The 12,419-nt window shown below is 40.7% G+C and overlaps 1 protein-coding gene across 2 annotated transcripts in view; it reads right to left on the bottom strand.

Annotated features, from left to right (window-relative positions):
- Positions 1-12,419, bottom strand: part of SKAP1 (src kinase associated phosphoprotein 1) — a 312,702-nt gene that overhangs the window by 237,492 nt on the left and 62,791 nt on the right. For both annotated transcript variants that reach the window (XM_003278731.4, XM_012503658.2), the window contains exon 3: positions 915-940. In XM_003278731.4, coding sequence (XP_003278779.1) covers positions 915-940 — 26 coding nt within the window. The remainder of the gene's footprint in view (positions 1-914; positions 941-12,419) is intronic.

Here is a 12,419-nt window from a genome sequence, read left to right as displayed (position 1 = left end):
AAGTTTACAATTGGTTAAGAAAGTTACAGAGCAAACTAGTTTATAAAGCTATTTGTAAGTTTGATCTAAAACTCTGTGATTATCTGAGAAAATAAAGCCCCTCCATTTATAATAAATTAAGATAATATTCAGGTTGATTTTCTGACATTCTCAACCAGAGTACTAAAAAGAAGGAAGGCAAATACTTTAAAAGATATCCCCTCAAACTGTTTGAATTCAGAAAAAAATATTTCAATTCTGAACCTTTCAAAAATGTGTTTTAATCTTGGCCTTTTTCTTTTTTAAATTTTGCACACAGCTGTTTGTAGTACTTTTTAGAATCATGCCAGATGCTGGGTTCATCAAGCAAAAGCAGGAAAACAATGGTTCGAAAGCAATTAGAAGCACTGAGGCTGCAGTGAGGCTCATATTAAAATGTGATAACACTGTTCTAGTGGGAATTTCAACACTGCTCCATTTCTGACATTTCTCTTCTGCCAGACAGGCAGGCTGTGTGGAAGGGCACTGTGATCGAGGAGGTAACATACTGGAATTTATTTCTGGAGCAAATGAAGGATTAGCTGAGTTGGAACCCTCCCAAGGTTTTTATTATGGACTCGGCTACCATTTTATTTGAATGCTACTGGATCCTGTTGGCACCTAACAAAGCTCAAGGAATTAAAGCATATTATAGCCTTGGTTTTATAAAATAATCTAGCAACAATCCACTCAGAAGGAAGAAGCATAGAGCTTCTTGTTGCTAAAAAGCAGGGCAGGGGGGCGCAGCAGGGTGAAGGTTAATTAAACACTCCACCAACTTTCCTTGGAAATAGTTAATGCCACTCTGTGGAGAAGCTTGTAGAGAAGAGACAGAAATAAACAATCCCGTTTACACATTTTTAGCATAAAACCATACGTGGTCAAAGAGGACTCACCTTGGGGCTGAAAATCCCAATAGTACCTGAAATACAAGGGGAAAAAAAAGGGAATAAGTCAAACTTGTATTTCTCAATTCTGGTTGGCCCACCATAGCTATAGCACCTGGTCCAAAAAGCTTGCTAAAGTCTATAACCAGCCAAAGTCACTACTACTTTTGAGAAAAACAAAAGGTTATCCCTGAGATTTGAAAGAGTCTCAATGGCTTAAAAGATGCATTTAATTCACTGAAATTCCTCAGGTAATTTTGACTTTAGAGCTGGAAAGGTTCTAAAAGGGAACCTAGCGGTGGCCTGGGGTTTCTCATCAAGAGCTCTACAGGCTTTCAGCAGGATAGTTCTTTGTTGTGACAATCTGGCCTGTGTATTACAGGACCATTACTATCACTGGTCCTAGGTACCAAATACCAGAGGCACTCCCAGTTGTTATAACAGTCAAACCCCACCACCAACACCAACACATCTCAAATACCTCTGAAGCCTAATTTTTTTTTTCTCTGTTACCCAGGCTGGAGTACAGTGACACAATCATAGCTCACTGCAGCCTTGAACTCCTGGGCTTTGCCTTTTAAGCCTAAATTCTTAATTTTACAAGTGAGACATGGGCCGGGTGTGGTGTCTCACGCCTGTAATCCCGCACTTTGGGAGGCCAAAGCAGGTGGATCATGAGGTCAGGAGTTCGAGACCAGCCCGACCAACATAGTGAAACCCCGTCTCTACTAAAAATACAAAAGTCAGCTGGGAATGGTGGCGTGTGCCTGTAATCCCAGCTACTCAGGAAGCTGAGGCAAGAGAATCGCTTGAACCCAGGAGGCGGAGGTTGCAGTGAGCCAAGATCGCGTCATTGCACTCCAGCCTGGGTGACAGAGCGAGACTCCGTCTCAAAAAACAAAACAAAACAAACAACAACAACAACAAGTGAAACATGAATAATTGACTTAAGGTTGTCTAACGTTTTAGTGCAATTGACTTAAGGTTGTCTAACATTTTAGTGTCTGAGCCAAGAATGGGGCTGTTGCAGTTCATTGTACCATCCTATCTCCTCTATTATTTTGGGAAATAATTGGCAAAACTGACAACTCTTGAAGTCTTTTATTTATCTTTTTTTTTTTTCTGAGACTGCACCTTGCTCTATCACCCAAGCTGGAATGCGATGGCATGAACATCACTCACTGCAGCATTGACCTGCTGGGCTCAAGGGATCCTCCTACCTCAGCCTCCCATGTAGCTGGGGCCACAGGCACACGCCACCACACCTAGATGCTTACACACAGTACTACTAATTCTCAACAACCTTGCAATGAGACAGTGAAAAACAGTTACTTTTTTTTTTTTTTTGTAGCGATGGGGTCTCACTTTGCTGCCCAGGCTGGGGCTTAAGCAATCCTCCCACTTCGGCATCCCAAAGTGTTGGGACTGCAGGGATGAGCCACTGCATCTAGCAACCCTTGAAGTCTTAAACTAATAAAATAGCAGTGGTGGAAAGCATCATTTGTAAGTCACTTATTTGGAAACTAAATTGCCTTTCTTTCCCCACAAAAACAATGTTATATATGATGGTTACCCAAGAAAGTCTACTGTATTTTGGGTCCCATTTCCTCCTGCGTTCACAGGAAATTTACATTATTCTTTATCAATTTTTCTCTTGTCTGTATTCAACCTCTTCCTCTCAGTTTGGCCCTTTCCATCAGCATTTATGCTCATATAAAAATAAAGCAAATCCTCCCTCACCCCTTCACATCCCTCCACCTGCTGTCCTGTTTCCCGTCATGTCACAGTGACATTTTCAGAAGCACTGTCTACACTTGGCTCATTTTATTCCCTCACTGCCCACTCACTCAACAACCTCCAGTCAGGCTCAGAGCCATTGCACATTAACTCTTGCTATAGACATAATAACCTTCATGCCACCAAATATAACGGATGCTTTTCTATCCTCATTTTGACCTCTCAGGAGTGTATATGTGCGTCGGAGCTTTTTTTTTTTTTTTTTTTTTTTAACCTAGGGAGGGAGTCCACAGTTTTTTATAGAATTCTTTTGCAGGGGTGCCCAAGGGAGAGAATACAGTCATGGGTTCTTAGTTTCTGTTTCTGGTGGGCCACTAAAGCCCCTTCCTCATCCCTCTTTTCCATTTATCACTAGAGGTAGAAACTAAAAATCATGGCTTCACCCTGCTAAAAGCCTACAGCAAAAACAAAAGAAAAACAACAAAATAAGGCAGGTTGGACAAGCTTGCAGTTTAAAGGGTCCACAAACCCCCCAAAAAGATGCAGAAAAGGTGATAGGTGATAATGGTGTGTCTTCTAGTACATACATTACTTAAATTAGGCTTAGCTTCTTCAGGGAAGAGTATCAGCCCAGTGAGTATATTGGCTATTTCTTTAGTGTGTGACAAATTTTCAGAAAATAAAGACAGAAGAGGTCAGTGGAGAGTAAGTATGTTGCCATAATTCACAGTTTAATTTGGGGAACATTATCAGACGTAAGAAAGTGGAGAAGAAACCTGACAATTTGTCCTTCCTTGTTCCTTTCCTTTTCCAGAACAGTTTCTGGGCTAGCAATCAGGTGAAGAGAAATGTAAGATACTTGGGTTAGAGGGTGAGGAAATTCCAGGACAGCTTTGACATCTGCAGTAGCAAAGCGGACAGGAAGGGGCAGAGGACGGGGTGGGAAGTGGAAAGCTTCAAAACCTGGGAAGAAGGAGTGTCCATATAAATGCAGGGGCATATATAAGCTGAAACTGGCTGAAACTTGAAATACGTTGTGAATAATAGTATGATGGGTCAATCTCCACCTAGCAGACAGTGCACCTGTACCTGGCCACCACGAATAATTTTCCATAAAACTCCTTTCTGTGAAACATAGCTAATCAAGCAAATCATCAAATGGCTGAGCAATTTTCCATCTGCTCTTGCTATTTTCCATCTTCTCTTGAGGCACTTCCCTAACCCCCAATTCCTATCATTTCCCAACTTCTAATTTAATATAAATAGAAATTAGGGTTCGAGTATGTGCATACATGTATGTGCACATGTGTAAGTACACTCTGTCTTCTTTCCAAAATATTGATGATGGCAATAGCAGGAACTGTGCTGTTGCTCTCATTTATTGGCCCAGGAAAAACCCTAGTTATGCAGTGGCAGTTAAAAGGTGCTCTAGGTAAATTGTTAAGTAGGCAAAGTACGCTATTGATGATCTCAGCCACTTCTGTGCCTCCCTGTCCCATGATGCCCACTCCAACTAACACACATTTTCAGTCTTTTTCTCTACCTACTTCAAAGTGCCCTGGCTTCCTGGTTTCTCTTGTCAGTCAAGAAGAAATATGATCTTATAAGTCATATATACTAAGAGTATTGCTTCTGCCAATAGTAGTTATATCTTAAGAACTCAACAGTATCAAATAAAGTAGTAGGTCCATCTAGTTGATGTTAAATAGCAGAACCTGCTTTATTCCTGGTAATACTGTAATTAAGTATTTCTGTCAAACTTTCAATTATAAGATGAATAAGTTCTGAGGATCTAACGTACAGCATGGTGACTATAGTTAATAATACTCTATTACATACTTGAAATTTGGTAAGAGAGTAGATTTTAAGCATTCTCACCAAAAAAAGGTAACCTTGTAAGCCATGTAAGGTGATGAATGTATTAATTAGTATGACTATGGTAATCCTTTCACCGTGTATATGTGTGTGTGTATGTGTATATGTATATATAATCACACTGTACATAAATATATTCCACTGCATTTGTCAATTTAAAAAAATCTGAGGTCAGGTGTGGTGGCTCACACCTGTAATCCCAGCACTTTGGGAGGCCAAGGCAGGAGGATTGCCCAAGCCCAGGAGTTCAAGACCAGCTTGGGAAACATGGCAAAACTCAATCTCTACAAAAGGTACAAAAATTAGCCGGGCGTGGTGGCACATGCTAGTCCTAGCTACTCGGGAGGCTGAGGTGGGAGGATCTCTTGAACCCAGGAGGTTGAGGTTGCAGTTAGCTGTGATCACGCCACTGGACTCCAGCTTGGGTAACAGAATGAGATCTTGTCTCAAAAAAAAAAAAAGAGAAAATTCTGACAATAAAAATTATATGTAGAACTTGATGTGGAAAAGTATGAAGTGGAATGTTAGCTCCCTTCTTTTTCAGAAGGTATCTTGCTATCCTACCTTTTCTCCCTGTCTTCTTTCTCTAAATATTATTTATGGATTAACCCTATAGGGAGTTTGTTTTTTAAAAAAGCCACACCTCTATTCCAAAGCTCACAAAGAACACTTCTAAAAGGAAAGCCCAAAAGGTGAGCAATTGCATCCCTCACTGGAGGGCACCACAGATTAGTCTCTGCTGGACACCTTTAAGATCTTGGTCTTGTCTTGTTAAAGATATCCCATGGGTGGCCTTCACCATGTTCTCTAGAAATGTAATTCCACAATAGAGAATTTTATACTCTTCAGGAGGGATTTGGTAAAATCCTGCCAACATCTTCCAATTCTTACCCTTTTTCTGAAAGCAATTCTCTGTTAGCCAGAGAGTCCAACAAGTCTGAAACTAGAAATTTTAAACCAAAATACAAAGACCACAATAGAAGTATACAGAAGAAAAAGCATATAAATGCACACATACAGAGTTGTGTTTATCCTAAAAGCCTCTGAGAATTTCATATCAGGCCTGTGCAGATAGATAACAAACACTTCTTTAATCTTCTCTTTGAAGCTTCAGCTTCAATAGGAAAGGGAAGCTATCACTCCTCTGCAATATACATACTCAATGTCATCAGGACCATGCAAATGATATTTGGAACTGAAAAATGATGAGTACAGAACGAGCAGAGAGAGAATGTTGCAACCATATTAATGATGATCATTTTCACATTCAGTAAAAATAAACCCATCTTCACTTGTGCCTCCAAAAGTGAACATGGAAGAATAAAATTTCACATTTTCTCTATGCTACTTAACAGTCTTAAAATTTTAGTATTAAATTGTAGAGTATGCTATTTGTGTTTTCAAATTAAAGATGTTTTGGCCAGGCACGGTGGCTTGCGCCTGTAATCCCAGCACTTTTGGAGGTTATAAAAGTTCGAGACCAGCCTGACCAACATGGTGAAACCCTGTCTCTACTAAAAATACAAAAAAATTAGCTGGGCATGGTGGCGCATGCCTGTAATCTCAGCTATTTGGGAGTCTGAGGCAGCAGGATCACTTGAACTCAGGAGGCGGAGGTTGCAGTGAGCCGAGATCGTGCCATGCACTCCAGCCTTGGCAACAGAGAGAGACTCCGTCTCAAAATAAACAAACAAACAAACAATAAAGATGTTTTAACTGAACTTTAGGTCAGATGCAGTGGCTCACACCTGTAATCCAAGCACTTTGAGAGGCCAAGGTGGGTATATTGCTTGAGCCCAGGAGTTTGAGTCCAGCCTAGACAACATGGCAAAACCCTGTCTCTACAAAAAGTACAAAGATTAGCTGGATGTGGTGGTGTGCACCTGTAGTCCCAGTTGCTGAGGAGGCTGAGGTGGGAGGATTGCATGAGCCTGGGAGGTTGAGGCTACTGTGAGCCATGATTGCACCACTGCACTCCAGCCTGGGCAACAGAGTGAGACCCTGTCTCAAAAAAAAAAGTAAAAAATAAAAAATGAACTTTAGTTTGGGGAAAGGTACAAATAAACTGAACCCACAGTATTGAGGGAATCTTGATCAGCAGCAGTCACTGTAGTAGTAATAATAGTAGTGCTAATAACAATGCTAAGATTTATTGAACATTTTGTTGAATGTTGCTCTAAGCACTTTTCTTACATTTCCTCACACTCTTAACCCTATTATTATGCCCATTTTCTAAATAAGAAAACTGAGGCATCAAGGATCAAATAACTTACCCATCATTACAAAGCTTTTAAGTGGAGTGTACAAGTTTCCACCACCAACAATCAGTTTCAGAACAGGACCTCTAATAAGAAACTAAGGAGGAAAGTCTTGAAAATATAATCTAACAATTAAAACAATCATCAAAATTAACTGAGTCTTTCTCTAAAGATATTTTACTATTCTAAAATAATTCAGTGACTCAGTCAACCAATTCAATATTTATTGAATGTCTTCTATGACAAGCCCTTTGCCCAGGTACTATGGATGAAATGATGACTATAATAGATATGATTCATCTAAAGATATATTTCAATATCTTTCATACTGCAAACACACAGTTCTAGGTTGCCACCCCAAATTCACAGAGTCTATAAAGAACTTAATTGGACAAGCAAAAAACAATACCATTAAAAAGTTTGCAAAAGGCATGAACAGACACTTCTTAAGAGAAGACACACAAGTGGCCAACGAATATTTTAAAATGCTCAACATTACTAATCATCAGAGAAATGCAAATCAAAACCATCTCACACCAATCAGAATGGCTATCATTATTATTATATTTTTTTGAAACAGGGTCTTGCCCTGTCACCTATGCTGGAGTGCTGTGGCGTGATCATGGCTTACTGCAGCCTCAACCTCCCGGGCTGAAGCAATCATCTCCACCTCAGCCTCCCAGTAGCTGGGAGCAGCACGTGCCACCACACCTGGCTAATTATTGTATTCTTTGTAGAGACAAGGTTTCTCAATGTTGCCCTAGGCTGGTCTCAAACTCCTGAGCTCAAGCCCACCTCAGCCACCCAAAGTGCTGGGGTTACAAGTGTGAGCCACCACACCTACCCAGAATGGTTATTATTAAAAAGTCAAAAAACAACAGGGGCTGGTGAGGCTGTGGAGAAAAAGGAACACTTTTACATTGTTGGTGGGAATGTAAATTAGTTTAGCTGCTATGGAAAGCAGTTTGGAGATTTATCAAAGAACTTAAAACAGAACTACCATTTAACCCAACAATCCTGTTACTGGGTATATATCCAAAAGAAAATAAATCATTCTACCAAAAAGACATATGCATTTGTAGGTTCATCACAGCGCTATTCACAATAGCAAAGACACAGAATCAACCTAGGTGTCCATCAACAGTGGATTAGATTTTTTTAAATGTGGCATATATACACCATGGGCTACGATGCAGCCATAATAAACAATGAAATCATGTCCTTTTCAACAAGATGGATGCAGCTGGAGGCCATTATCCTAAGCATATTAATGCAGAAACAGAAAACCAAATACTGCATGTTCTCACTTATAAGTGGGAGCTGAACATTAGGTACTTATGAACATAAAGGTGTGAGCAATAGACACTAGGGACTAATAGAGGTGGGGAAAGAGAAAGAGGGGTAGGAGTTGAAAAATTATTGGGTACTATGCTCACTATTTGGGTGATGGGATCATTTGTATCCCAAGCTTCAGCATCACACTATATACCCTGTAACAAACCTGCACATGTACCCCCTGAGTCTAAAATAAAAGTGGAAATTGTAAAAAGTAAATAAACAATTCACAGAAAACATTATCAGGTTTCTGCTGAAAATAGGGCTACTGAATCTAAATCAACATATTGCAAGGCAGAGATATCAGATTCTTCACCATGGAGCTAACTAATGAACACAGTTATTGAGATTAAAGTACTCAGAGCTTTATTCCCTCAGTCAGCTAATTAGATAGATCCTGATGAAAGAGGTCAGACAAACAACTGTAGCTATCCTCACATGATTAGAAATACTGGTCAGTTGCGGTAGCTCACACCTGTAATCCCAGCACTTTGGGAGGCCAAGGCAGGTAGATTGCTTGGACCCAGGAGTTCGAGACCAGCCATGGGTAACATGGTGAAACCTCGTCGCTACAAAAAAAAAATATATATATATCCGGGCATGGTGGTGCATGCCTGTAGTCCCAGCTACTTGGGAGGCTGAAGTGGGAGGATCCCTTGAGCCTGTGAGGTTGAGGCAGCAGTGAGCCATGATCACACCACTGCACTCCAGCCTGGGTGACACAGCAAGACCCTGTCCCAAAAAAAAAAAAAAAAATAGAAAAGAAAAGAAAAAAGAAAAAGAAAAAAAGAAAGGAAAAATCTATTCCCCAATTATAATAAAATGATTAACATTTATTAGCACTTATATGTTAGGCATTATGCTAGATATACACATATACATATACATCATATATTTTTTTTGAGACAGAGTCTCACTCTGTCACCCAGGCTGTAGTGCAGTGGTGCAATCTCCACTCACTGCAACCTCTGTCTCCTGGGTTCATGCGATTCTTGTACCTCAGCCTCCTGAGTAGCTGGGATTACAAGCGTGTGCCACCATATCCAGTTAATTTTTTATCTTTTTAGTAGAGATGGGGTTTTCCCATGTTGGCAAGGTTGGTCTTGAGCTCCTTGCCTCAAGTGATTTACCCACCTCAGCCTCCCAAAGTGCTGGGATTACAGGCATGAGCCACCACATCTGGCCCTGTGCTAGGTATATGTTTTACATGTATTATTTTATTTATTTATTCATTTTTGAGACGGAGTTTTGCTCTTGTTGCCCAGGCTGGAGTGTAATGGTGCAGTCTTGGCTCACCGCAACCTCTGCCTCCTAGGTTCAAGTGATTCTCCTGCCTCAGCCTCCCAAGTAGCTGGGATTACAGGCATGTGCCACCACCCCTGGCTAATTTTGTATTTTTAGTAGAGAGAGTTTTCTCCATGTTGGTCAGGCTGGTCTTGAACTCCCAACCTCAGGTGATCCACCTGCCTTGGCCTCCCAAAGTGCTGAGATTACAGGCATGAGCCACCACGCCCGGCACATGTATTATTTTATTTAATCTTCATAAAAACCCTAGGAGGTCAGTACTATTTTTTTAAGACAAGGTTGCATTCTGTCACACAGGCTGGAATGCAGTGGTGCAATCATAGCTTATTGTAAACTTGAACTCCTGGGCTCAAGCAATCTTCCTGCCTCAGCCTCCCAAGTAGCTGGGACTGTAGGTGTGCACCACCACACCTGGCTAATTTCCTTTATTTTTCATTTTAGTAGATACAAATTCTCACTATGTTGCCCAGGCTGGTCTCGAACTTCTGGCCTCAAGTGATCCTCCTGCTTTGGCCTCCCCAAAGCACTGGGATTACAGGCATGAGCCACTATGCCCAGCCCAGGACTACTATTATCCCCATTTTACAGATGAGGAAACTCAAACTCAGGAAGGTCAAACAACTTGGCCAAGATCACGTAGCTACTAAGTGGCAGAACCAAGATTTGTATCCAGGTTGTATTAGTCCATTTTCACACTGCTATAAAGATACTACCTGAGACTGGATAATTTATAAATAAAAGAGGTTTAACTGACTCACAGTTCCACATGGCTGCAGAGGCCTCAGGAAACTTACAACCATGGTGGAAGGTGAAAGGGAAGCAAACACCTTCTTCACAGGGTGGCAGGAAAGAGAGAGCATGAGAGAAGTGGGAAGTGCTAGACACTTATCAAACAACCAGATCTTGTGAGAACTCACTCACTATCATGAGAGCAGCAAGGGGCAAATCTGCTCCCACGATCTAATCACCTCCCACCAGGTCCTTCCCTTGACATGTGGGGGTTATAATTCAAGATGAGATTTGGGTGGGGACACAGAGCCAAACCATATTACAGGTCTACTTGGTTCTAGAGCCCAAGCTCTTAAATTCCATATTAACTGCTTTCCTATTGGCTATAATATAAAAAAAATCTGGTACTTAAGAGAAGATACAATTGCTTTGTTAGATAGCCTATGGGCATGAATCAACCCTAATATGAATATTAGGGAGTGGTTAGAAAGAGGTCTTTAACCTGAAGTCCATAGTTTGGGCTTCAGAGGATTTCCTAAACTCTCTAAAATTGTGGGTGAAATTAATATTTGTTTTCTTTTCTCTTGGAGAAGAGTCTATAGACTTCATTAGTGTCAATAACTCACCCCCGCCCCGCACTCACCAAAAATGATATGACCCACTGAATTAGGTGAATAGAGTTGCAATGGCATTATAAAACTAGCTATCCAGAACAGCCATCTGTGATGTTATAAATCTAGAACATCTAGATGAATTTTTTTTTTGCAACTGAAGTATTAAAAGTGTTATTTTACCTGTGACTTATGGAAATTTAAAACACATCATATACTCTCTGCCTTGATAAACCCCTGCTGAACAAAATCAAATCTCTTCTTAATGACTTAAGGACATCCAAATTTGAACTTCTCTTTTTTGTTGTTTTTGAGACAGGGTCTTGCTCTGCCGCCCACGCTGGAGCGTAGTGGCACAATCTCAGCTCACTGCAACCTCTGCCTCCCAGTCTCAAGCTATCGTTCCACCTTAGCCTCTTGAGTATCTGGGACTACAGGCACACTCCACCATGCCTGGCTAATTTTTGTATTTTTTGTACAGACAGGGTTTCACCATGTTGCCCAGACTGGTCTTGAACTCCTGGACTCAAGCAATCTGCCTGCCTTGGCCTCCCAAAGTGCTGAGATTACAGATGTGAGCTACTGCATTCAGCTTGAACTTCCTTTTTGTACTAAAACAGCAATGCCTTCTGAATGCATAGGCTGTCTGCAATACTCAGTGTCCAAAGACTTCTATCTCCCTCTTGACCATCTCTGTTCTCTGATAATGGCTGTCTCCAAACAGACTGCAAAGGCTAACACTGAAGAGTTATCCTGCATTGAAAATGGAATCTTAGGATTCAGATAGACACCTAGTTGAGCATGGATTCCATGCAAGTTTATAAGGCTAGGAAAACCCCTTGCAACTGACCTTGAGCAGTCAGCCACATGGTAGAAGTTTATTTATGCCCAAGGAAATGGCTTTGCTGAGCAATGCTAAGAGTCTGTACACTAAATATTTCCTATAATTTCTTTTCTCACTTGGAAAGATTCATATTGTTTCCAAATTATCTTCTGAAAGTGTCCCATCTACTACCTTGCAGAAGGTATGGACTAGTGGCAAAGAGTAACATGACCAGTGACACCCAACAACAGAAATGGGAAAAGAGCACCATCTGGTGGAAGGCATTCAAGGCCTGGTACCCAGGGGTCCAGGTACCAGCCTTAGAAACAATTGGGTAGCAAAAGGAAGGTCCTTGGTGGGAGAGCTGGTGATCCTTCTAGTCCCAGTTCCTTAATCTCACCAAAAGTACAAGACCTAATGCCTACCTACAAGGAGCTTACAATCTAGTCCAAAATATGAGCTCTTTGTATATAATGAGATGACAATCTAATATGGTAAATACTATTGTAACAACAGACAATAGGCATATAACTCAATTATGTAATAGAAGAACATATCACAAGAAGGTCCTGGGTTCTTTCGGGGGATGTAATATTTCTGTGGTCTTGAGTCTATATTTACAAGCCCATCTAGGTAGATAATACAATGTTCACCTACTTACTAAAATACAATGGTCACAATCAAACTTTTATTAAATAATAAACAACATTATCTGAGATTGACAGTATAACTCATCACCTGCTCCCTCAACACAATTTTTAAGTCCATTCCTGGACAGCAAAAAAGAAATTAAATCTTGAAAAGAAATTAAAGTACTATTTACCACTAGAGTCTCCTATAA

This window comes from Nomascus leucogenys, unplaced genomic scaffold (assembly GCF_006542625.1).
Source record: "Nomascus leucogenys isolate Asia unplaced genomic scaffold, Asia_NLE_v1 Super-Scaffold_258, whole genome shotgun sequence".
NCBI lineage: Eukaryota > Metazoa > Chordata > Mammalia > Primates > Hylobatidae > Nomascus > Nomascus leucogenys.
This window is presented reverse-complemented; position numbering and strand designations above follow the sequence as displayed.